The following is a 26,085-nucleotide window of genomic DNA, read 5'->3' on the forward strand; positions in this document are numbered from 1 at the left end:
CAGGTGCACCGTGTGTTTTCTTTTATAATTGAATGAAGGTTCGGGCAATTTGCTACAAACTGAGCTTTCGTGATTTTGAATCTCAGTTGAACACTTCGATTCGATTGCCATCATGAAAATCACTCGCTACTTACAATCGCTGAATCATAGAGCAGTGCACAACAGGAGGAGACAATTCAGCCCATCAGGTTGGCGCTGACTTTCTGACCGTGAATCTACTGAAACTGCAAAGATTAGAGTAAAGAGAAGAATGGCTGGAAAATTAAGCACCACAATTAGTTCACGGATAACGTGGGACGGAGTTTTACATCCACGTCGTGGTGGGGGCAGGGCCCTAAAACGTAAAGAGCAGTTAGTCGGTGGAGTAGGGGGGGTGTCACGCAGAGGAAAGTGGGTCGGGAATAGACAAGAAGGCAGGAAAAAGCGGATCAGAGGTGGACAGGAAGCTTTAGGGCAACAAGCAATGATAGGATTGCCCATTCTTCTAATGTCAGTTTTACTTATTGGAAAATTCAAAGAATGTGTTCAATGTGTGAGATTTCCTCAGGGTTAACTAATCAATCCCCACTTCTCTTTTCTGTAAGGCAAGCTCTGCTTTCTCTGTTACGTTTATGATGGTTATTGAGACGCATGTATATTTCCAGTGTTTTTTATTGGATGTAAGTACAGATTATAGCCGCATCAAATCAGCCAGTTAATACCAGCAGGATTACAATCTACAAATTGCTGTAAATTTAGCAAGGTTGGGCTGAGTCTAGATAGAAACAGAAAATGCTGGAAGTGTCCAGCTGGCCTGGTAACATGAGCAGAGAGTGAAACAAGAGATAACGGTTCAGATAAATGAGCTTTCGTTAGAACTGAATCGTTAGAGCTGCTTCGTTATGCTCAATTAGTACCTACAGTTTGCCACAGTCATGACAGAACAACCAATTTAGAACAGCCCTCGGGCATCTCTGTTCTGTAGCATGAATCACATTGGTTTCAGCTGCAAGTGAATTTCGATCCCGATGACTTCTAATCATTCAGCAACTCCACCAGCATTAACATAGGGACACTGCAGTCAACATCAAATGGAATGATACGAACCTTTTAGGGAGGAGATTTAGAGCATCATATAGAAAGTTACAGCGCGGTAGGGGATCACTCAGCCCATCGTGTCTGTGCTGGCCCTTTGAAAGTGCTATCATGCTTAGTCCCATACAGAGGCCCCACCATTGGTCTGTAACCCTGTAACATCCTCGTGCTCAAGCACCTGTCTAGCCCCCTTTTAAAAATTATTTATGGAATCGGCTTACGCCACTTTTTCAGGTAGAACATTCCAGATCCCGACATCTTGTTGAGTGAAAAGAATTTCAGGATCTTCCCTCTAGGTGTTTTGCCGATGATTTTAAATCTAAGGCCCTTGCCTGATCACCATCTGACATGTGTTAAAGGAGGAGTTCAGCCTGAAATAAAGTTCCAGAGATGAGTGACGTCAGACTCAAACCGTTAACTCTGCTTCTCCGTCCACAGATGCTCCCAAACCTGCTGATTTTCTTCCAGCACTCCCTGTCTTTATTTCAGATCACCAGCACCCACAGAATTTTGCTTTTATTTTAGTTCACCTTGAACCCTTTGTGACCCTGGGCCACGTTCCTAGCTCAGGATCAACTGCGTAATCCAGGTGACTGATCACCAGTGTCTCGAAAGGGAATCCTCACCTCCGGGCTGGAGCCTGTCCTAAGCAATGGGTTGCTCCTGGGTAGACGTCCACTGAATCCTCCAGCATAACATTCTGAACGGGCTCTGAATGAACCCCGGCAACCATCGAGCAGGAGAGGTTGGGAAAGGGAGAGTTGGCCATCTCTCAGTCAGGCCTCGCCACCTCACAGCTTGGGCTGGGGAGGCAAAGCAGGCACTATCGCACCAATACAAGAGCAAAAATACTGCAGGTGCTGGAAATCTGAAATAAAAAGGGAAAATGCCGGAAAAAAACTCAATAGGTGTGGCAGCGCCTGATAAAGGTCATCGACCTGAAAAGCTAACTCTCACTCCTCACTCTACAGATGCTGCCTGACCTGCTGAGTTATTTCCAGCATTTTCTGCTCCCATTAGGCTGCATCACACCCGTCACCCATTATACTCTAGATACTGAGTCCCAGTAAGTACAATCGAACCGACAAAGCGGCTGCAGACGCTGACCCTGCCAGTCTCGACCATGTGGACCTTTTATTCACATCAACTTCCGAAACGATGATCATTTCTCTCACGTACTCAGTCCTCCTTACTGTGATCCAGGATAGCTGAAGCTGATGTGGAACAAATCCTGTTGTGTAGGTCCCGAGTTTGCGGCGCTTTGTGTAAATAGCGTCGGTGCTTTACATTCTCCATAACTTCTACTTCAATTATTTTCTGTTTTTCTTCCTGTTCAGGCAAACGTGATTGCTCCTTCCGCGAGGGCGACAGTGAATTTCCGACTCCACCCTCTGCACACACTGGAAGAGGTATTCCCAATATTAATCGAGGTTGTGGGGGGTGGGGGACGACCCTAAATGGGAACTCCTGTCTTTAATTTCCATTCAGTTGCAGAGGTGGGATCGGAGACAGGCGGGCCTGCAGTTTTCCATTACCAGCTGGTGTACCGGTCACCGGCCTGTGGTCAGCCTCCGGACAATTTTCACGGAGTACGGATTAGCGGCGAGGGTGACAGTTACCTGCCCGCGGTAGCCAATTATGACGCGCAAAGGGCCTGTTAAGGCTGCTTTGCAGGCGCCAACTGAAATACAGCCAAGGGATGGAGGCGGCAGATGATCGGCAGGGAGAGGCGGCACTCCACTAGCCTAAGGAGCCCTGCCCCCACCCCGCACTCGCCGCAGCATAAACCTACTCCTGCGGCCACTCCATGTCGACGGCCTTGCAGCTGACCCTCGGTGTCTTAAAAAATTTGTAAGAGCTCTTCAGACGGCGCCTCCATCTTGAGGCGTCCACTCTTTTTCCCACCTGCATCAGCAGCTCCCACCTCTCATGGTGGGGCTGCCAGTCTCATGGTGTTAAAAGGCCTCCAGTTGGCCCTCAAGCCTCAGGAGCCCACCCGACGTCCTTAATTGGACGTAGCTCACTCAAGCGGCCACTTTTAATTGGTCGCTTTCTCCAAAATCACCCTCTGGGTCCCTGATGGTGTGTATGGCTTTCCAACCGCATCTCCTTCTAACAACAGGACCAGGACCCACAAGCAAAAATCCAGCCCCGTATTTCAACTAAGCAAATGCCTCCAATTGCTGATTATTATTGTTACCAATGTTAATGAACACATCCCAGTATCTTGGAAATAATTTTACAGTATTCATGCCGTCTAAGGGGTGAACTTGCTCAAAAGCCTTTCGCCAAAGTTCGGCAGTAATCGTGTGTGAACCGGCATTTGGCTACAGTTAAGGTGGACACTCCTTGAGGGATTTACCTCCAGTGTGAGTCTTCCTTTCATGTCTCCCAAGTTGCTTAGTGATAACCGTGCAGTAACAATGCCCTAAAAAAGTGTGGTGTCCCTTTGTGAAGGGGGTTCAGTGTCTCCCTGTCTTTTCAGCTCACCACTGCAAAGAAACGAAAGAACGAATGGTAACACTTTTCCATTACAGCCGTATAACCACTATGTGTCCATTTGGCTGAGTAATTGCTCAATTGCCTCGGAGTCAGAAGGTTGTCGATTCAAAATTCCCTCCAGGTTCATGAGTCTCAGGTCTAGTCTAATACTTCAGTGTGATAGTGAGGGCGTGCTGCACTGTCAGAGGTACTGTTTCTGGATGAGACGTTACACCAAGCCCTTCCCAATTCTCTGCTTACGTGAATGTGCGCCACTATTTGAAGAACAGGGCGGTTCTCCCATTGTCTTGGCCAACATTTATCCCTCAACCAACAATCACCAAAACAGATGAACTGTGGACATTTATCGCATTGATGTTCTAGGATCTTCCTGTGTGCAAATTGGTTCCCCCTTCCCGATCAAGACCCATTTATACTAATTAGTAGTGCACAGATCAACCTCAGTTCAGATACCTCCTGCTCTATATGGTCTTATTGGTATTTACTGAGCAGGCTGGCACACAGACAACAGACCCTTGGATGAGGTACCACAGGGCCTCAGGAATTTGTAATTCCAAACCCTGACACAACTCTATGTTCAGTAGAAAGAGAGAAAAAAGGACAAAAAAATTGGGGGTGGGGGAAGTGCCATCTTCTTCTTAGGCAGTCCCTCAAGATCGAGGATGATTTGCTCCCACTCCATTTCGATGGGTTCTGAGGTGGCTGGGTAAGCCCAGCGCATGATCTGCAGACTCTGCCTCATGTGGGGCAGGTGGTGTTTGAAGGGTGGGGTAGATGAGTTGTTTGGAGGCTTGCGCGCTCCCTCTGACACCTCGACGAGGTCTCTCGATGTGCTTGGTGCCTTCCTGAATGAACCTTCTCCATTTTGATCAGTCACAGGCCAGGGACTCCCATGAGTAAGGGGGTGTGTTTCACTTCTACTCTACTATTCAGCCTACTCTATGCACGAGCACACAATGCACTGACATACACCATATTGTACATCCAACACAGAATAATATTAGCTAAAAGGACATTATTAGGTGCAAATGATAAGGTTGAAATTCTCTAATGAGAGTTAATGTAATTAACGACTCCCTAATGAAATTGCAAGAACCTGCAGCTTTGAGATATGTAATTTCTGAGGCTATATTAATGTAAGCAGATCATTAATTGTGAAAGAAAAGAGACTTGTTTTACATTAACAGAGGAATCGTACCTCCAATGCTGGCACATTGCATTTCTGGGCTCTGATGTTACCTGAAGTAACTTATGAATCACTCCAGGTAGTAGTGAACAAACAGCCCATGAGATTAAGATATTTGCTTTATTTCCACTGAATGCAGGTACCACTCCCCTATATTTTTTTTTACTGAATCTTTAACTCCCTTGCCACATATAAGACATTGCAGTGACCCTGTCCTTCAGGTTTATGTTGGAGCATCGATCTGGGGTTTCAATTCACGGGAATGTGGGAATGCCTGGATTAGTAAAGTTCATCAAATTCACCTTCCACCATCCTGGATAACGGAGTCATTGATTCAACCTGGCAAACCATCTCTTATCAAATACTCGAAATGACAGGAAGAAATCCCCAGTGGTGGAAAAGCCATCAGCCCAAAGTCACCTTTTGCCCCCCCAAGCATGTTATAAATCTCTTCACTGTTAGACTGAATGCAACAACTCAAAGCCGATGAGCGATTATCACAAAATATTTTCCGTCGGTTGTCAATGAAAGCTAATGAATTGTGTTACATCCGCCTTTCTTTCCAGCTTCTCCATCAAGTTCAAAATATTATTTCTGATGACCGAGTGAAGATTGAAGTTCTAGAGTACCATCCCTCGCTCCCGTTGAGTTCTTACAATGACAACTCATTTGGGTATCAGGTCATCAAAGGAACAATTCGAGATGTTTTCCCTGAAGTAGCCATTGCTCCAGGTAAGAGGAATTCCTGAACGAAAGGGTTTGCTTTACATTTAAATTAAAACAATTATGATGACTAGATTCCCACAACGTGAGAGATATTGGCCGGCTAGTTTTCCATCCCTGATAATGCTGAGTGGTTTCCTTGGCAACTGCTAAATAGTCTACAAAGTTCAAGCCAGTTAAGTATATAATTGCCATCTGGATTTGTGACTAAAGTGGTTTTGGAGTCTATATTGGTGCATCATAGTCATCTGTTATTGTGGAAATGTAAGCCATAAATTACTAGTAAGTGTGGAAAAATGACACAACTGGGGTTGAGGCCCAGACTGATCAATATTCAATCCAGCCTGGGAAGGAAAAAAAGGGAGGGGTGAGTAAGTTTGTGCAAGCCTCTGTCTCTGTATGTTTTTAACTTTGCAGAAGTTCAGCAGAAACCCATTCCTTCAGTGATGCAACCCTCGCGAACTCTCTTAAGCTCCTCTCCGGCCCCTTCCGCATTCGCCTAACCATTAGGCAGCCGTGCTTCAGACTCTAAAATTCCTCCCCTAAACCTTTCCACCTCCCTTTATTTCTTCTAGTCTACCCCCCACAATTAATGTCTTTGACCCTGCTTTAGATCATCTCCACGCACATATCCTTACTTGGCGTGGCACCCATTTTTTCCCCTGTGTTTCTGTGAAGCGCCATGCTAAACAAATATTTTTCTACTTTGTAAGTAAACAACATGATTACATGTTATAGTTTTTGTAAACTCCTATCCTTGTTTATCCTCCTAAAATATATTACGTTGCTCTTATCAACATTAAATTGTATCTACCACCGGTCTGCCATTTCCACGAACCCATTTGTCTTCCTGAAGTCTTTACAATCCTTTCTACTGCTTGTGTATTATCATTAAATTTTGAGATTATGCCGTCTAAGACCAAAACCAGATGACCTATATATAGCAGGAGGAGCACCGTCCCTAGTACCACGTCCAGTTGTCCACCAACCCAAGCAGCACACATTCACCCTAAGGGCAGAATTTTCTGCTTGATGCCTGAGGGAGCGAACGTCCCGACGCCATCGCGATGTTTCGCTGGGCGCGCGCACGATGAAGTTCGACGCGTGCCCGCCATTAATTAACGGGCCGGTTAAGGCCCTTAAATCGTCAATCGATGGCGATTTTCAGCCGCCCATGAGATCTTCGGGTCGGCGCACGGGCGCAACAGGCAGGCGGGTAAGAGACTTTTTAATCAAACTCATCCCCGGGTGGGATAAGAGGGCTCAGTGGGGTTGTCAATCTGGTCTGTGAAGTATTTATTACAGAAAGTGTTTTAAACCTGCCTCTGTGATCGGTAGCAGCTCAGATCGATTTCCAGCAGCTTTCTCTGTACTTTGAAGCTTCAGCTCAGCTCTCTGCAGACAGTAATCTTTATCGGGCCTACAGCTTTCCGGAGGCCTCCATTTAGCCTGGGTATGGGTTCTGACATCTCCACTGGAGGCAGCTCCCCTGAGGAGGAAGGGAGGGACAGAATGAGGAGGAGGCCAGGAGTGGACAATCAGCCTCCAGGAGAGCCACCTTTGGGAGGCCAGGCGCAGGCACAAGGGGCGCAGGGCCAAGAGGTTGTCCAAGGTGGAAGGGGCCGCAGAAGACGCCACTATCCTGCTGCCAGGGTTTACAGGCGGCAAAGCAGCTACCTCAATATGCCTGAGGTGCAGTGCCGAAGGAGGCGCTGTCTCTCAAGGAAGGCAGCCAACTATATCTGTCAGATGATTGGCCCTGAGATCTCTCCTAACTGGGTTACATGTGACACCCCATGCCAGTGGCTCTGAAGGTCACAGTTGCCCTCAACCTCTATGTCACCGGCTCCTTCCAGGGCTCAGTGGATGTCTCCCAATCAGCTGTCCATACTTGTGTCAAGCAGGTCACAGACGCTCTGTTCAGATGTGCATTGACCTTCATCCACTTCCGCTGCGACCAGGCAAGTCAGGCACAGCGAGCCAGAGGCTTCGCGGCCATTGCTGGCTTCCCCCATGTCCAGGGTGCTATAGACTGTACACATGTGGCCATCAAGGGGCCAGCAGGTGAGCCCGGTGCCTTCATCAACAGGAAGGGCTTCCACTCCATGAACGTGCAGATAGTGTGTGACCACAGGATGCAGATCCTACAAGTCTGTGCAAGGTACCCAGGCAGCTCCCACGACACCTACATCCTCAGACACTCCCAGGTGCCGGGGCTCTTCAGTGCTCCAGCCCGGCTGGGTGGATGGCTGCTGGGTGACAAGGGCTATCCCCTCAAAAGGTCGCTCATGACACCTCTCCACCATCCAAGAACAGAAGCTGAGCAGCGGTACAATAGGAGCCACGGCACCACAAGGGCTGTGGTGGAGAGAGTCATCGGTCTTCTCAAGATGCGCTTCCGATGCCTGGACCACTCAGGGGGCGCACTCCAGTACCCCCCAGATCGTGTCTCGGTGATAGTGGTTGCATGCTGTGCTCTCCACAACCTTGAGCTGAAAAGGGGGGGCGCAGTGGATGACGAAGATGTTGACGCAGTGGATGCGGCTGCACACGATGAGTCCAGCACTGATTCTGAGGATGAGGAAGCACAGGGGAATGACGAGGGGCTAAACACTGACCCTGGACTACTCCAAGGAGGCAGGGACAACAGGGAGACTTTAATCCAAGGAACCTTCAGATAGCTCCACACAAATGGATCAGCAGGACCAGCCTTGCCTGGTGTTTCCATACTCGCCACTTAAGTGTTAAATCTGCCAGGTCATCAGCTGCAACTAGGGGCTTTGGACATAAACTTCAATGTCCACTCAAACACTCATGATGTGTATGTAAAACATACAAACGCAGAACAAAGGAGCCACCCTCAGCCATGGTAACACATCTGGTTTTAACTTTCACCATCAGAAGTTCTCACAAAGTCAAAACAAAACAATGAATAATAAGCACCTAATCTCGGGCCAACACAAAAGCACCAGTGATAAACCCGTGGTGTGCCTAATGTGCCTTATGTTTATGTTTTCGGGTGCTACGTCTTGGTGCTGCCCCATTGCTCGGAGTGGTATCTGAGCCAGCCTGCTGACTCTGCTGTCCCATTGGCCTCAATGACCTTGGCGGTCGTCCTCTGGCCCGTGGAGCCTGTGCTGGCCCTGCCTGGGAGGGAGCTGCCTGTTCTGCAGCTGGCACCTCCCCAGTCACCGCAGCCTCACTGGATGATGCAGTCACTGGGAGAGGGGCGGAGGAGCTGTTGCCCTCATCCGGAGCGCCCTGAGAGGTCCCCGCAGATACGACAGGCAGCTGCTGCGCCAACGTGAGGTCGCCCCGGACCTCCCTGCTCACCGTGGATGGATGGGCAACGAGCTGGGAAGTTTGATGCCCACACCATCTCCCACACTGGCACTGACCAGCTGTGGCCACTGGCGCTGTGAGGGCTTGCAGGTTCGAGCATAACCCCAGGAGAAGCTGCTTGTTCTCCTGGAGGAGCCTCTCCATGAGAGTCTCCACTCTCTCCATGGAGGAAGCATGGCGCTCTGACCTGAGGCTCATTGCATCAGCGATGCTCTGCGTGGACTCCTCCACCACGGACACCAAGCGATGCACAGCCTCGTGTATCACTCCCAGATGCTCCCGGCTGCATTTCCTGCAGCTGCTGCATTGGGGATGACTGCAGAGGAACATCATCAGGCCCCGACTGAGCATGTGCCTGGTCCCCTGCAATCAAGAAAAGTACAGCACAGGAACAGGCCCTTCGGCCCTCCAAGCCTGCGCCGATCATATTGCCCATCAAACTAAAACATTTTGCACTTCCGGGGTCTGTATCCCTCTATTCCCATCCTATTCATGTATTTGTCAAGCTGCCTCTTAAACACCACTATCGTACCTGCTTCCACCACCTCCTCTGGCAGCGAATTCCAGACACTCACTACCCTCTGCGTAAAAAACTTGCCCCGCACATCTTCTCTATAGTTTTCTTCTCTCACCTCAAATCTATGTCCCCTAGTAATTGACTCTTCCACCCTGGGAAAAAGCTTCTGACTATCTACTCTGTCCATGCCACTCATAATTTTGTAAACTTCTATCAAGTCGCCCCTCAATCTCCGTCACTCTAGTGAGAACAATCCGAGTTTCTCCAACCTCTCCTCATAGCTAATAACCTCCAGACCAGGCAGCATCCTGGTAAACCTCTGTACCCTCTCCAATGCCTCCATATCCTTCTGGTAATGTGGCGGCCAGAATTGCACGCAATATTCCAAGTGTGGCCTAACCAAGGTTCTATACAGCTGCAGCATGACTTCCCAGCTTTTATACTCAAAACCCCTGCCGATGAAGGCAAGCATGCCATATGCCTTCCTGACTACCTTATCCAACTGCGTTGCCACTTTCAGTGACCTGTGGACCTGTACACCCAGATCCCTCTGCCCGTCGATGCACTTAAGGGTTCTGCCATTTACTGTATAATTCCTACCTGTATTAGATCTTCCAAAATGCATTACCTCGCATTTGTCCGGATTAAACTCCATCTGCCATTTCTCTGCCCAAGTCTCCAACCATTCTCCAGTCCTCTGGGACCTCACCCGTACCCAGTGAGGATACAAAGATTTCTGTCAAGGCCCCAGCAATCTCCTCCCTTGCCTCCCTCAGTACTCTGGGGTAGATCCCATCTGGCCCTGGGGACTGATCCACCTTAATATTCTTCAAGACGCCTAACACCTCTTTTTTGATCTCAACATGATCCAGGCTATCTACACACTCTTCCCTAGACAAATCGACCGCTAAGTCCTTCTGTTTGGTGAATACTGATGAGAAGTATTCATTTAGTATCTCTCCCATTTCTTCTGGCTCCACACACAGATTCCCACCTCTGTCCCTGAGTGGGCCTACCCTTTCCCTGGCTACCCTCTTGCTTTTTACATATGCATAAAAGGCCTTGGGATTTTCCTTAATCCTGGTTGCCAATGACTCTTCATGACCCCTTTTAGCCCTCCTGACTCCTTGCTTAAGTTTCTTCCTACTTTCTTTATATTCTCCACGGGCTTCATCTGTTCCCAGCCTTCTAGCCCTTACGAATTCCCTTCCCTTTTCTTTTTGATCCTTCGTTATTCAAGTTCCTGAAACTTGACATGCTTATCCTTCATCCTAGCAGGAACATGCCGGTCCTGAATTCTTATCAACTGACATTTGAAAGCCCCCCCACATGTCAGTTGTTGATTTGCCCTCAAACATCTGCCTCCAGTCTAGATTCCTCAGTTCCTGCCTAATAATGTTATAATTAGCCTTCCCCCAATTAAGCACCTTGACCCGAGGACTCCTGTTATCCTTATCCACCAGTACCTTGAAACTTACTGAATTATGGTCGCTTTTCCCAAAATGCTCCCCTACTGAAACTTCGACCACCTGGCCGGGTTCATTCCCTAATACCAGGTCCAGTATTGCCCCTTCCCTAGTTGGACTATCTACATATTGTCTCAGGAAGCCCTCCTGGATGCACCTACAAATTCTGCACCATCCAAACTCCTAGCACTAAGTGATTCCCAGTCAATATAGGGAAAGTTAAAATCACCCACCACAACCCTATTGCTTTTACATCTTTCTGAAATCTGCCTACATAACTGCTCCTCAATCTCCCGCCGGCAATTGGGAGGCCTATAGTAAAACCCCAACATTGTGACTGCACCCTTCCTATTCCGGAGCTCTACCCATATTGCCTCGCTGCATGAGCCCACCGAGGTGTCCTCCTGTCGTACAGCTGTGATATTCCCCTTAACCAGCAGTGCAACTCCCCCACCTCTTCTACATCCCTCTCTGTCCTGCCTGAACCATCTAAATCCTGGAATGTTTATCTGCCAATCCTGTCCATCCTTCAACCAAGTCTCTGTAATAGCAATAACATCATAGTCCCAAGTACTAATCCAAACTCTAAGCTCATTTGCCTTGCCTGTTATACTTCTCACATTGAAACAAAAGCATTTCAGACCCCTAGTCCCACTGTGTTCAGTAATTTCTCCCTGCCTGCCCTTCCTCTTAGTCCTACTGGCCATATTCACTGGTTCCCAGTCATTTATTTCACCTGCTGACCTATTGCTCTGGTTCCCACCCCCCCTGCCATACTAGTTTAAAGAACAAAGAAAAGTACAATCCTCCGACTGCTGGCGCCATGGGCACTCTCTGTCTCTGCCAGCTCCTGCAGCGATTGTGAAGTGCCCTCTCCACTGTGCCCCGGGACACTAGCCGATGTTGCAATGCCCACCGAGGTGCTAGTATCTGCGCTGGTGCCTGCCTCACAGAGATGGCGTGAGAGGGGGCATCTGCAGCTCCTCCTGGCGGCCATGCTCTGATGATACTGGAATGAACAACAAGGACAGTGGATCAGTTAGCGTGCACACAGTGACACACTTCATCCCTTTCCCCCTGGCTCATTATGTGCTCAACCTTCCAGAACATATGGACACTAATATTGGTGGGGTGGCAAATAGTCAGGAGGATACCCTAACATTACAGGCGGATACGGACGGGCTGGTCAGATGGCGTAAGGAATGCCAAATGGAATGTTATGTGAATAAGTGGGAGGAGATGCACTTGGGCAAGAGAAACAAGGTACAGGAATACACGAGGAATGGTAGGACAGTGGAAAGTAAGGAGGATCAGAGGGACCTTGCTGTGCATGTCGACAGGACCGTTAAGGTAGTGGGACAGGTACATAAGTTGTCTAAGAAGCTAAATGCCAGACTTGCCTTTATTAGCCGAGGAATCGATTATAGGAACAGGGAGGTCATGTTGCAAGTGCAGAAAACGTTGCCGAGGCCACAGCTATAGTTCTGCGTGCAGTTGTGATCAGTGCTTCACGGGAGGGATGTGATTGGAGTGGAGAGAGTGCAGAGGTAGTTGACCAGGATGCTGGCTGGGCTGGAGAGTTTGACTTATGAGGAGACATAGCATAGACTGGGGATATTTCCCCTGGAGCAGAGGGGATTGAGGGGTGACATTATTGACGTTTATAACATTATGAGGGGCCTAGATAGGGTCGACAGAAAGGAACTTTTCCCCTTGGCGGAGGGATAAGTAACCTGGTGGCATAGATTTAAGGTAAGGGGCAGAAGGTTGACAGGTGGTGTGATGAGCAACTTTTGCACACAGTAATGTGGTACTCACTGCCTGAAAGGGTGGTGGAGGCAGAAACCCTGCTAACATGTCATAAATATTTGGATGTGCAGTAGTGATGCCAAAGCATACAAGGCCATGGGGATAGTGGTGAGAATTGGGATAAGGCGACTTTGGAAGGTGGTTGACACGCGCATCTTCAAAGGGCCGAGGGACCTTTGTCTATGACCCACACGTCTGTCTTTATCAGTCTGTGAATGAGCAATATTGCAACAATAACGATTCCAACAATCATCGATGCTCTGGATGGTGGGAAGACAGAGCAGATGTCACTGTTGGTCTCAAATACCTGGCCGTTCCACTCCAGCCTCACTGACACCTGTGGACCTGGGCGCATGGCGCCTCTCAAGCTCCAGGGCCTCCTGCTCGAAGCAGCTTAACGTCATGAGCTGGGCCTGACCGCCTCCAGTCCTCGAACGCTCAGATACATTGTGAGCATTCTCCTGAAAAACAGAGAAGAACATTCATTGCGGCAATTCGCACATGGACGCTGCACGCGCACACCGCACCCCAACCACAGTGGCCCATATCAGGCCTCCAGGGCCTCATCTCCCCGCTACTGCTGATCAGTCACAGAAAGATAGTACACCTGCTCCCACTCCCCAAACAGCCAGTTTGGACTCATTCTGCGTCCATCACGTTAGGAAACACACGGTCATAGCTCCCATGGCAAGGAGGCACAACTAGGTGCAGTGTCGAGGGTAGCAGATGGCTCTTGGCCACGACACCTTGAGGCTCCCCTTCCACAATCTCATCACCCTGAGTAGGACATGTGTTGGAGTTCTGAGTATGCGACTAGCTGCATCTCCTGCAGGTTGCCCCCAGACTAGTCATGTGCGACTAAGAGTAACACATGGTGTGGGGGAGAACTCACCTCCTCATGAACCACTCAGGCTGATGTAAGCATGGGCACTATCGGCTTAACCACCCAGCGTATGAAAAATGCAGACACGACATGAAGACTGTGGTGGGGGGGTCCTCAAAGGCCAAGGCTACCTGCTGGGTGAAATGCCCAATGCCAACATGGTCCTCACCCTTCCAGAGCGCAACAGGTCATTGAAGTGCTTACAGCACTGGATCCAGGTGCACCACATCGCGGGAGCTCACCACCTCTGCCACCTCCTCCCAGGCACGTTTTGTCATGTGGGGTCCTTGTCCTCCCACCCTGGGGAACCAGGACCTCCCACCGTGCAGCCACCTCCTCGAGGAGGGCAACAAGGCAATTATCTGAAAAGCGAGGGGCGCATTGGCCCCCCCGCTGGCCTATCCTGCAGCCTGGCCCTGCTCCTGGGGCTGACCCTGCAGCCTGGCCCTGCTCCTGGGGCTGACCCTGCAGCCTGGCCCTGCTCCTGGGGCTGACCCTGCAGCCTGCCCCGCTCAGCCGACCCCCTGTGGTGTGACCCGGAAGTGGCCGTTGTGAGCAGCCTACAAGAGGCTGCCAGGCCTTCCTTTATACAGGCCGCCGGGTGGCCATTGGACTGGGTGGTCTGTGCACGCCCGCCGCAGCCACACTCCCGCTATCCTCGAGAGTCGGAAATGTGCTGGGCGGGCCTTAATTGGCCCACCCACGCAAAATGGCGGCACGGCCCCGATCACGGGCGCCGATCGGTTCCACACCCGCCCGCCCGCAGCAGCTCCAGCTCCTCCCGCCTGACAGGCAGAAAATTCTTTAAATCTTTAGTTTCCCTCTGTCGACCATTCTCTACCCACGCTGCTATAATCCTCTGATAACATCCTCTTGGATTTTTCTGACCAGCTCCTTGCGGCCCTACCCAATCGAATGTCTTCTGAAAATCCAACACTGTTTGAAGTTGTGGCTTTCTACAATGTTCTCCTGATCTTTGACTGTGATTTAGTGGAAATCTTTTGAGAAAAATCAAAAGCGGGCATTTTTGGTCATCTGTGGCTGCTTTTCCAATGGGAACCATCAACCTCCTACCCAAGTTACAGAGTAGATTGGGAGGACACCCAGGAAATTTCAGGGGTACATCTACTGCACTCTATTTAGCTATCCGGTTGCTCATTTCACCAAAACGAAGTATTAAGTTTGTCAAATGTGACTTGCCTTTAACAAGCGGCTGAGAAATGGTATCTGATACAAGAGTGATATTAATAGGTTTATCATTCATGCAGTGAAGGTCAAATAAAATAAGGAAAACATGGTCTGTTATTTGCTATTAATTTTTTTCTTTCTCCTGCTTTGCCGCTAGGTCTCTGTATTGCGAGCACAGATACCAAACACTACCTGAACCTGACCAGGGAACTCTATAGATTTACACCAATGATAGTGAAGCAAGAGGACCTAGCTCGGTAAGAAGTCATCACAACGACATTAATCAAGTTTTAACCGTTCTCTTTTTGAGCTCCAAGCCCAGCGACACTGATCATAAGCAACTCTTGGCCATTGCCTCGTGTTGAAGGATGCTGGTATAGTGAATGTGGTTGCCCAGTGAGTCTGTTTTTACCTGTCTGGTATCGATTCATTATAACTAGCTCAGTGAATAATTTTCTAACTTTATACAGAGAACACAGGACAGATTAGTTTGACGTACAGGACTGTGGCAAAAAACAATAAACCAGCCAACCTGAGTCTGAGTTTCAAGTAAATAAAGATTTTAATTCAAGCTTATGCTGGGAGAGATGTACCCTGGTTAGTTTCCAGGGTAAAAACAAAAATGCCTGGAAAAGCTCAGCAGGTCTGACAGCATCTGCGGAGAGGAGCACAGTTAAAGTTTCGAGTCCGTATGACTCTTCAACGTGTTTCCAGGGTGTCTCTCTCTCTGACACAAAGTCTGTGTAAAAAAAAATGTATAGCTTTTAGTTATCATATTTCACTACACTGCTTGGTACAACCTTCAATTACTTTAACTCAAACATCACAAAACCTAGTTAATGAGCTGGACGAATCAGATTCGTATATGTGCCCTGTTATCTAACCGTTTTGCTCTCGGGGAATTCTGTTAGCACCTGGTGTCCAATAGCCCCCTGTCTGTCCTCTTATCTCCTCAACGCCTGGTTTACCCGAGCTGTGAAGGCCTTTGAATCTTACAATTTGCATCCTCATCTAGGTTCCCACAGTCATGGCTGCGTATCCCATCATGCTCAGAGAGGGCTGGCTACATTGTCTACTCTAAGGCTTAGCTATTATAAATGTTTTAATCTCAACAAATGTGAAATCGTTTCAGTTATCCCACTTCAAAAGTGTGTTTTACTTCTGAAGGATTTTCTGTACAGTTTTGGCGCAGTGGGTAGCAGCCCAGCCTCTGAGCCAGAAGCTCCAGGTTCGAGTGCCACCCCGGGACTTGATGGTCAAGGAAAGGTGCATTCCTAATGCAGCTGAGCAGGTTGATTATCAACCTGCAAATCCTTCCAGCATGCCTATGGAAGACAGTAAGAGCAGGAGAGACTCCTGGTCAAGCCATACTTGATGCAGAGCAGAGCCCCTCATGCCACAGCCTCTGGCTTCAGGCCAACAATCTGTTCCCATAAAAATAAGCTACGGAAACAGACCTAAGATTGTGCACCAACTGCCTCATGCACCTCTAGACACAGGAAGATAATTGAGAGAGAGAGAGAGACAGATCATTAACTCCTTCTTATGATTCCATACAATGACAGTTTCAAACCTTTTAATCTAATCTGTCTTTTTATTCTTGTTCCTCGTGTTTCTAACACATAATTAACTGTCTTGATATTCCCAATTGCGCGCTTGTATCTCAATTGCACATTTTAATTTTAGATTTTGAAGCAAATTGTTCGACTCCCCCGGCTGTTACCTTAACCCTCTGCCTGTCATCTTAACCACAGGGACTGCAGCGGTTCAGGAAGGCAGCTCACCACCACCTTCTCAAGGGCAACTAGGGATGGGCAATAAATGCTGGCCCAGCCAGCGATGCCCACATCCCGTGAATGAATTAACTCATTGCCCACCACCTTAACTCACCATAAGTGTCATTCCTGCCAGGCCAAGGGGTTAAAATACCCCCTGTATAATTGCAGGTGATGTTAAATACCTTCTCTTCTGCCACATTCATCCCCTTGCTCTTCCTGAAGGTGTTGGTTCTTTTCTGAAGCCTGATCCAGAGGTTACTGGATGAGCAGCTAAGTGGGCAGGTCAATCGTGTGTGAACCTTAGACGAAATTTCAGTGGACTGTTTGACCTGTAGGGCATCACCACAGCCAAGACTTCATTTTCACCTAAAGGCCACCCACACCCACTCCGGACAGGGGACAGCAGTTAGTGATCGGGAGCAGGAGGCCTGACTACTGGTCCTCTTCCCAGCTCAGGTACGTGAGGCTGACAGTAACTGTCTCTGCAGCCGTTTTGACAGGCAGAGACTGGGAATGGAACAGGACCTGTTCATGGTCTGCATGGCTTAGCTATGAATCAACAAACTGAATCACCAAACAGGCGGACTAGTGTGAAACCTTATTCACACTAGTGGTAACTCCCTTCCAAAATGGTGCTGATTCATAGATCATTGTACATGCTAGATCAGGATTGTCCAGCCTGTTCGCCTGGGGGGTGGGGACACATTGTCCAGCCTGTTCGCCTGGGGGGTGGGGACACATTGTCCAGCCTGTTCGCCTGGGGGGTGGGGACACATTGTCCAGCCTGTTCGCCTGGGGGGTGGGGACACATTGTCCAGCCTGTTCGCCTGGGGGGTGGGGACACATCTCAAAACTTTTTTCATTCAAGGGGCAAATTTCAGAAAATTAGTTTGGCACAAAATCAAACATAAATTTTTTTAAAAACTGAGGTGTGAAAATAAACACGGTGCTGCGTGAAGCAACAGTGCGCAGTAAATAAAGATTTAAATCCAATTAAAGTGTGATCGGGTGAGAGAGTGTGTGTCCGACTCACTCCCAAACTCGGGGTTCACTCACTCACCCTCACCTACTGTGAGGGTCCACACTCCCCTCGCCCACACTCCCCTCGCCCACACTCCCCTCGCACACACTCCCCTCACCCACACTCCCCTCGCACACGCTCCCCTCGCCCACGCTCCCCTCGCACACACTCCCCTTGCACACACTTCCTCTGCTCCCGCACACTCTCTCTCACTCCCACTCTCATTGCCTCACACTCATCAGCCTCCCCTCCACACACTCACCCCCCATACACACTCTCACCCTCCTCACACTCTCTCACACCCCCTTCACCCCCTCACACTCTCACAACCTTCTCACTCTCTACCACCCTCACACTTTCTTTCCACCCCCCCCCCTTTACACTATCTCTTCCCCCCCGCACCCCCCTCACATTCTCTCTCTCTCTCTCTCTCATATAGTCCCCAATCACTCACTCACTCAGATGCCAGTGGGCATCACTCCAGCTGCCTCATGCCCTGCTCCAGCCGACCTGGGCTCTCCACCCCCCAGAATCTCCGCTCCTCGGGACCCCCCGCCCCCTGGCCCTGGCTCCCTGGGCCCCTCAACCCCACAGCCCATTGGCTCCCCGGCCCCTCAGCCCCACAGCCCATTGGCTCCCCGGCCCCTCAGCCCCACAGCCCATTGGCTCCCCGGCCCCTCAGCCCCACAGCCCATTGGCTCCCCGGCCCCTCAGCCCCACAGCCCATTGGCTCCCCGGCCCCTCAGCCCCATAGCCCATTGGCTCCCCGGCCCCTCAGCCCCACAGCCCATTGGCTCCCCGGCCCCTCAGCCCCACAGCCCATTGGCTCCCCGGCCCCACAGCCCATTGGCTGCCCGGCCCCACAGCCCATTGGCTCCCCGGCCCCTCAGCCCCACAGCCCATTGGCTCCCCAGCCCCACAGCCCATTGGCTCCCCGGGCCCTGGCCCACAGCCCATTGGCTCCCCAGCCCCACAGCCCATTGGCTCCCCGGGCCCCGGCCCTCAGCTTGCCCTGGGTTTGGTTCCCCAGGCCCCGCTGCTGGCTCACTGCCGCTGCTCCGCCCAAACACAGATTGTTTCTCTCCCACGTTCGACGCTGATAGAATCAGTATTGAGCCTTTCGGCAGCAAACGTGGGCAAGAAGCAGCCGGTGATCGGAGGAGCAGCTCCGTGTGGAATCTCCCAGTCAAACTCACCTGTCTGACGGGAATCTTAAAAACTGGCCCCGGGGGGCTGCAAAGAGTGGGTGGGGGGGGGCTTCACGGACCATGTCTGCGTCCTGAGCTGTACATTGGACAGGCTGTGTTAGACACTGAGGCTTCCAGTTGGGGAGCGAGCAATAGGGAGGTTTTATCAGTGCAGCCAAGTTGCCATTGGGCGAAACTAAGATCCCAAGTCATGCAGATAGAGATTAAATGATGCAAACCCCTCCAATTCGGCTACACGTCAATGAGACAAACTCTGTCCAACCTGACAAAGCTTCCTGGTGATTGGATAGAATTCCAGGAGATAGCCCCTGAGGAAAATTCTTCTCACCACCAATCATTACACTCATATAGCACCTTTAACATCGTAAAACACCCCCCCAAGGTGCTGGAGCCACATTGGGGATGGGCAGGATTTGGAGGACCAATCAAAGTCCTTCCAGCTTGAAAGGAGCGTCAGGCTGCGCTAGGAGGTGAGTAAAGGAGAGGGCGCTTCAAGATGGAGGCACCCGCTCTCTGCCTTACTTAACTTTTTTAAAAATGGATCCTGCAGCCGGGCGACCCTTGTGAGGGGCGGAGCCGCTCTTCAGGGGGTGGGACCTGTGGCTGCTCCTTCCACCCAGGCAGGCAAGGAGGAACCCCAGACCTGCCCAGAGTCCTGGCCTCCTGGTCCTGCCACCAGGTGCCCACCTCCGGAGACGTGACCTGGCCCCCCCCCGCCACGTCAGGGCAGGAAGATCCCAGTCAGCTTCCTTTCGTTTGCCTCTTAACGAGCTGTGTCAGCCACCCCATTGCGTGCAGGGCCAGAGAGGGGGGCGTGGGCCTGGGAGCTGCCACACCGGCCAGCGGGGGGCAGTTTTTAAGCTCCCACCCGCCTCAGCTCCTGACCCCAGGGTGGGCTCCCTTGCCCCAAAAGAGTCGGTCACCCGCCTGACAGGAAAGGCGGAACTTTCCGGTCCCGTCCGCCACAGGACTGGAAATTCCCGCCCAAAGTCAACGGACCTTTTGCGGGTCCCGCCAAATTTCCCGTCCCACCCATGGTGACTCCCACAGTGGACGGGAGCAGAAAATCCCAACCCGAAAACTAAAATATTTGCTCACTCTGTCGCCCAGATACTGTAATAGAACAACCTGTTCCAGCTGCACCTCTAATGATGATCTTGACCTTGGTGGCGTTGATTCATTCTATCTTTTTAACTGATTTTGTATCACGAGATGGTTTAGTCATATTGTGTGGCCTAGTCACACAGTTGTAGTTGGCTGACCTGCTGATTGGGTAAACGCCTTCCTCAGTGAGACTCACCAGGCTGTGAGATCCCTGACCTGTGCCGTGAATGGGTTTCAATGCTCCAAGCTACAAAGAGCAGTCTCCCTTTGGACTCACGTACGAATCAGAGAATTGCCCCCAAAAGTGATGACTTGGACCTTTGATAACAGGGTGAGTTCAATCGACAGTGCAAAGGCTACTGCAATTCTGATCAAAGAGACAAGTCACGTGGAGTAACCGAACAGCGAATGCAACAATGATACGGACATGCAGTTGGGAGCAGGAGTAGGCCATTCGGCCCCTCACGCCCACTCCCGCCATTTGATAGGATCATTGCGTACAGTTCTGGAATCCGCATTATAGGAAGGATGTAATTGCACTAGGGAGAGCGCAGAGGAGATTTACCAGACTGTTGCCTGGGCTGGAGAGTTTTAGCTGTGAGGAGAGATTGGATAGACTGGGGTTATTTTCCCTGGAGGAGAGGAGATTGAGGGGGGACATGATTGAGGTGTATAAAATTATGAGGAGCATAGATAGGGTAGACAGGAAGGAACTTTTCCCCTTGGTGGAGTGATCAATATCCAGGGGGCATAGATTAAAGGTAAGGGGCAGGAGGTTTAGAGGGGATGTGAGGAAGAATTCTTTCACCCAGAGGGTGGTGGGAATCTGGAACTCACTGCCCGAAAGGGTGGTAGAAGCAGAAACCCTCATAACATTTAAGTAGGATTTGGATGTGCAATTGCGATGCCATGGCAAACAAGGCTATGGGCCTAGTGCTGGAAAATGGGATTAGAATAGTTAGGTACTTGTTTGACCGGCGCAGACTCGATGGGCCAAAGGGCCTTTTTCTGTGCTGTCGGCCTCTGTGACTCTATGATTCTATTTCTGATCTGAATGTGGCCTCAGCTTCATTTTCCTGTCCTGACCTTTTCAAAAGTAACCTCTGGTCCTCTGATGCTCCTGTGCACAGTAGCGTTGTGTGGTATAATATTCAATTACAACTCTACACATTAACTTGAACAGTCATCCTGACAAACATTGAATAATGGTTTTTAAAATAGCACTTCTTATCTTCCTCTCCTCTCTATGCAGGATACACGGCGTGAATGAAAGACTATCTGTAAAGAACTATGAAGAATTTGTCAAATTTTACTTCCGTCTAATGCAGAATTCTGATTTTTGGAAACTACCGCTTCCTCGCAGTGCCTTGGGTGACTTGTAGCGAGTAAATCCCCAGATTGACACAGCCTGAGGTTTACCAACATAATTCATGCGGGTATAGTTGGATTACATTCCCATGAAATCCAATGAAAATTCAACTATGATTATCTCTCCCTTAAGGAGATTTGTCATTCTTTGTAGACCTTGTTTAAGGGTTGGTGATGAAGGGATTAACACAGTTAGTACAAGAAATAAGAATATTGAAATACCTCAGTGACGCGGTGTATAAAACAGGGCTCATCTTTGGTCCGTGCTGTGTTGGTTTAGTGCGCTTGGAACGGGAAAGGTAAGGGTGCGTGGGGTCAGGGGAGAAATCAGCCAGGGTAACCCCTTCCGAGCGCATCGCAGCAACTTAGAACTGGACATGTTCGCGTGTGGATGGGGGAAGGCAAAGGAAATTGCTCGTTTAGACTCGTTGGCTAAAATGGTCAAGAAGAACCAGAGGGATTGGAGAATTGCCGCCTCCTGTGAAACAGTGACGCAACACCATCTACTGCCTATGTGATCCAAGAGGCACGGAGAGCAAAATTCGAAAGGAAAATACATTCTCAAAACATGCAAATACCCACAAATTGACATTGTTGCATCAAAATTTAAAAATATGCGTTTTACTATTGGCCGAAGAGAAGAATATGTAGTCTTGTCTGAATGTATCTGCTTGGCAAGTATTATCAAACACCTTTTCGGCGATGCCCTTTGTGTATTTAAATTTAGTGATGTTTTCACAGTAATATTTATACTTGGCTGCACCCCTTGGCCGAGGGCAGCCATACAGTGAAGTGTGTATTTAAAAATTATTCATTCAGAAATGATAAGCTGTGGATTGAGACCCCCTTGTGTCAGGGCATTCTTCCGTGCCATTCTTATGGCTTCATAACACTATTCTTAGTTTTACCAGATAGTATTATAATTATTACAATGATAAATAAATAAAGCAGATATTTGGAACCCAGTTGTGTTGCTGTTCCTTGCATTCTTTGGGGAAGAATTTTCCCCCCATCGGGGGTGGGGGAAGTTGAAGAGCAGACGTGGGCAGGCGCGCCTCCGATCAGCGCCCCCGATTGGGGGGGTGCGCCACCATTTTATGTGGGCGGGCCAATTAAGGCCTGCCCATCGTGACGTCCGCCAGGAAGCGCTATGTGCTCCCTATGCGGGCGGGGGTTATTCCCTGAGCCGAGAGTGTGCTCTTTCACGCATGCGCACGACAGCACTCATCTTCCCGAGGCTAAGTGCTGCTTCAGGGAGATCGGCGCCAAATTCAAAAGTGGTCAATGCCCAAAATTAAAATTTCCCTGACATGTCCCCTCATGTGACACTGTCACATGAGTTGCGACGTGTCCATCGCTTTCATTCAAACTTTTGTTAAATTTTTAAAAACCTACATGAAACCTCATCCCGCCCGTGGATGAGGTTTTATGCTTTTTCTGAAGCCCGCCAGGGTTCCCAGTCTACCCGCCAGCCTTAAGGTTGGACGGGCAGGTCCATTAACGAGCTCAATTACGTTTTAAATGGCCTCAATAGACCGTTGACAGGTCGGCGGGCGCACAGCTGATTCGGCTGCGCCCCCACCGACCTGAAAATCGAAATGACGTTGTGAGTTCCGCCCGGCGTCATTTTAAGGATATTGAGGTCGGCGAGCGGGCCCCGACCCCCCCCTGCTGACCGACCTCAATATCCTGCCCTCGAAGTAAAAGGACAACCAAATGTTGAACACCTGAGGCAGGCCGACACTTTGAGAAGCTTGTCCTCTCATGCTGCTTGTCTCTAATTGATCTTAGTTCCATAGATTGTAAGGTTATAGGAACATGAGAAATAGGAGCAGGAGTAGGCCTTTCAGCCCCTCGAGCCTGCTCCGCCATTCAGTCAGATCATTACTCATCTGATTGTGGCCTCAGCTCCACTTTCCTGCCTGTCTCTCATAACCCTTGATTCCCTTGTAGATCAAAAATCTGTCTAATCTGAATACAAGTCTAATGTTCCTTCAGGCAGTTTATCTGAAAGGACCATTGTCTCTGTTTCAGTCTTCTATCCTTAAGACAGTCAACTCAGCTGGTCCGAAACAGGTCTTCTGAAGCCAAATTTATGATATGCTGTCCGACCAGAGGCTTTAAAAAGAAACATTGCTGCTGGTAAGACCACGTTCAGTGCCCCGACAATGTGGTCGTGAGCAGTCTTCCTGTGATGGTCCAATTAATGTGCCTGTGTGTGTAAAGTAGGTACCGTAAGCACAGAACGCAGAGCTTTATTTTCTGTCCACTCCTAATCAATAGGCAGAAGATCTATCTTACATCATAAGAGCGAACCACTTGTCCACTTTACAACCCCACCACTTCTCAAAGACATTTATGTCTTTAACCCTACGGAGGTGCCCTGAGTTTTGTGAAAGGCGTATTCTGTATACATTAATTTTGCAGAGTTTGATTGCCAGTCTCTGTGCTCATACAGATTACGAATTAGGAGTCGGCCACTTGGCCCTTCGAGCCTGCTCCACCATTCAATAAGGTTATGGCTGATCTGATTGTAATCTCGACCCCACATTCCTGCCCATCCCCAATAACCTTTCACCACCTTGTTAATCAAGAATCTATTTACCTCTGCCTTAAGGATATTCAAAGACTTTGTTTCCGCTGCCTTTTGATGAAGAGATTTCCAAAGACTCACGACCCTCTAAGAGGAAAAACTTCTCCTCATCTCTGTCTTAAAGATTGACCCCTGATTTTTAAACAGTGACCCCTAGTTCTAGATTCTCCCACAAGAGAAAACATCCTCTCCACATCCACCCTCAGGATCTTAAAGGTTTCAATCAAGTCACCTCTTAGTCTTCTAAATTCCAGTGGATACAAGCCTAATCTGCCTAGCCTTTCCTCATTAGACAATCTACACATTCCTGTTATTAGTCTAGTAAACCTTATCTGAACTGTTTCTAACGCATTTACATCTTTCCTTAAATAAGGAGGCCAACACTGTACACAATACTCCAGACTGAGGTCTCACCAGTGCCCTGTACAACTGAAGCATAACCTTCCTTGTGTGATCAACTCCCCTCTCAGTAAATGATAACATTCTATTAGCTTTCCTAATTCATGCAGCCAGGCAGCCAGATCCCTTTTGAATCTCAGAGCTCTGTAATCTCTCACGATTCAGATCATTCTTCCTGCCAAAATGGACAATTTCACATTTGTTCACATTAACCTCCATTTGCCAAATGTTTGCCCACTCGCTTAACCTATCTCTGTCCCTTATTTAGATATCTATAGAAACTCTTACTATCCGCCTTTATATTACTAGCTAGCTTTCTCTCATACTACAGTTTTTCCCTCATTAATCTTTTTGTGATCCTTTGCTGTTCTTTATATTCTTTCCAATCTTCTGACCTGCCACCCGTCTTTGCATAATTATATGCTTTTTCTTTAAGTTTGATACTGTCTTTAGCTTTTTTAGTTAACCACGGACGGTGGGCCATCCCCTTGGAATTTTTGTTTCTCATTGGAGTGTATCTATTCTGTGTGTTCTGAAATTGGAATGCATCTATTCAGTGGCAATGTCTGCCACTGAACCTCTATTGACCTATCCCTTAACCTCATTTGCCAGTTCACTTTAACTAGCTCCGCTTTCATGCCCTCATAATTGCCCTTATTTATGTTTAAAATACTAGTCTTGGACGCACTCGTTTCTCCCTCAAAATGAATGTGAAATTCAGCCAAATTATGATCACTGCTACCTACAGGTGCCTCCACTATGATGTTATCAATTAATTTGACCTCGTTGCTCAAGACCAGGACTAGTATAACCTGCTCTCTGGTTGGCTCCAGGACATGCTGTTCTAAGAAACTATCCTGAAAACATTCTATGAACTCCTCATCTATGCTACTTTTGCCCATCTGATTTTTCCATCTATATTTAGATTAAAATCCCCCAGGATTATTGCTGTACCTTTCTGGCAAGCTCCCATTATCTCTTCTTTTATACTCCCACAAGTGACTTCTTGCCTTAATAATTCTTCGCCTCAACCCAAACCGCTTCTACATCCTGGCTTCCTGAACTTAGATCATCCCTCTCTAATGTGCTAATGCCATGATTAATTAACAGAGCCACCCCTCCACCTTTTCCTAACTTTCTGTCCTTCCTAAATGTAACGTACCCTTCAATATTCAGGTCCCAATCTATATCAGCCTGTAGCCATGTGCTTGCAGTGGCTACCAGATCATACTTATTTATTTCTACTTGCGCTGTCTGCTCATCTGTTTTGTTTTGAATGTTATGTGCATATAGATACAGAGCCTTTAGTTTTGTCCTTCTATTATTTTTGTAACATCTAGCCTTATCTGCTGATTCACTCTTAGATTTTACTCTCTGTCCCTTCCTGTCTTGGTTTGTTTATCATTTCCCAGATTAATACCTGTCTCTCTTGCCTTGTCTCTACTCTTTGGTTTACCACATCTTCCTAAATTTGATCCCTTGCCCTCACTATTCAGTTTAAAACCCTCTCTACTTCCCTAGTTATGTGACTTGTGAGGACATGAGCCCCAGCACGATTCAGGTGTAGACCGTCCCAACAGTACAGATCCCACTTTCCCCAATACTAGTGCCAGTGCCCCGTGAACCGGAACCCACTTCTCCCACGCCAGTCTTTGAGCCACGCATTCATCTCCCTAATCTTATTTGTCCTATGCCAGTTTGCACATGGCTCAGGTAATAATCCAGAAATTAGTACCTTTGTGGTTCCGCTTCTTCATTTGGTGCCTAGCTCCTTATACTGACTATGCAGAGCCTCCTTCCTCATCCTGCCTATGTCGTTGGTACCGACATGGGCTACAACCACTGGATCATCCCCCTCCCACTGCAAGTTCCTCTCCAGTCCTGAGCAAATGTCCCGAACCCTGGCACCGGGCAGGCAACACAG

At 48.9% G+C, this 26,085-nt stretch overlaps 1 protein-coding gene across 2 annotated transcripts in view; it reads left to right on the plus strand.

Annotated features, from left to right (window-relative positions):
* Positions 1 to 26,085, plus strand: part of LOC144683376 (N-fatty-acyl-amino acid synthase/hydrolase PM20D1-like) — a 112,271-nt gene that overhangs the window by 79,808 nt on the left and 6,378 nt on the right. The window contains exons 9-12 of one of the 2 annotated variants that reach the window (XM_078546331.1): positions 2,412 to 2,483; positions 5,329 to 5,494; positions 14,848 to 14,947; positions 21,054 to 22,134. In XM_078546331.1, coding sequence (XP_078402457.1) covers positions 2,412 to 2,483; positions 5,329 to 5,494; positions 14,848 to 14,947; positions 21,054 to 21,183 — 468 coding nt within the window. In that variant the 3' untranslated portion in view covers positions 21,184 to 22,134. Of the gene's footprint in view, positions 1 to 2,411; positions 2,484 to 5,328; positions 5,495 to 14,847; positions 14,948 to 21,053; positions 22,135 to 26,085 lie in introns of those variants that run through there. The other variant, XM_078546329.1, reaches the window with a different exon arrangement.

Source organism: Cetorhinus maximus, chromosome 8, assembly GCF_964194155.1.
Source record: "Cetorhinus maximus chromosome 8, sCetMax3.hap1.1, whole genome shotgun sequence".
Classification (NCBI taxonomy): domain Eukaryota; kingdom Metazoa; phylum Chordata; class Chondrichthyes; order Lamniformes; family Cetorhinidae; genus Cetorhinus; species Cetorhinus maximus.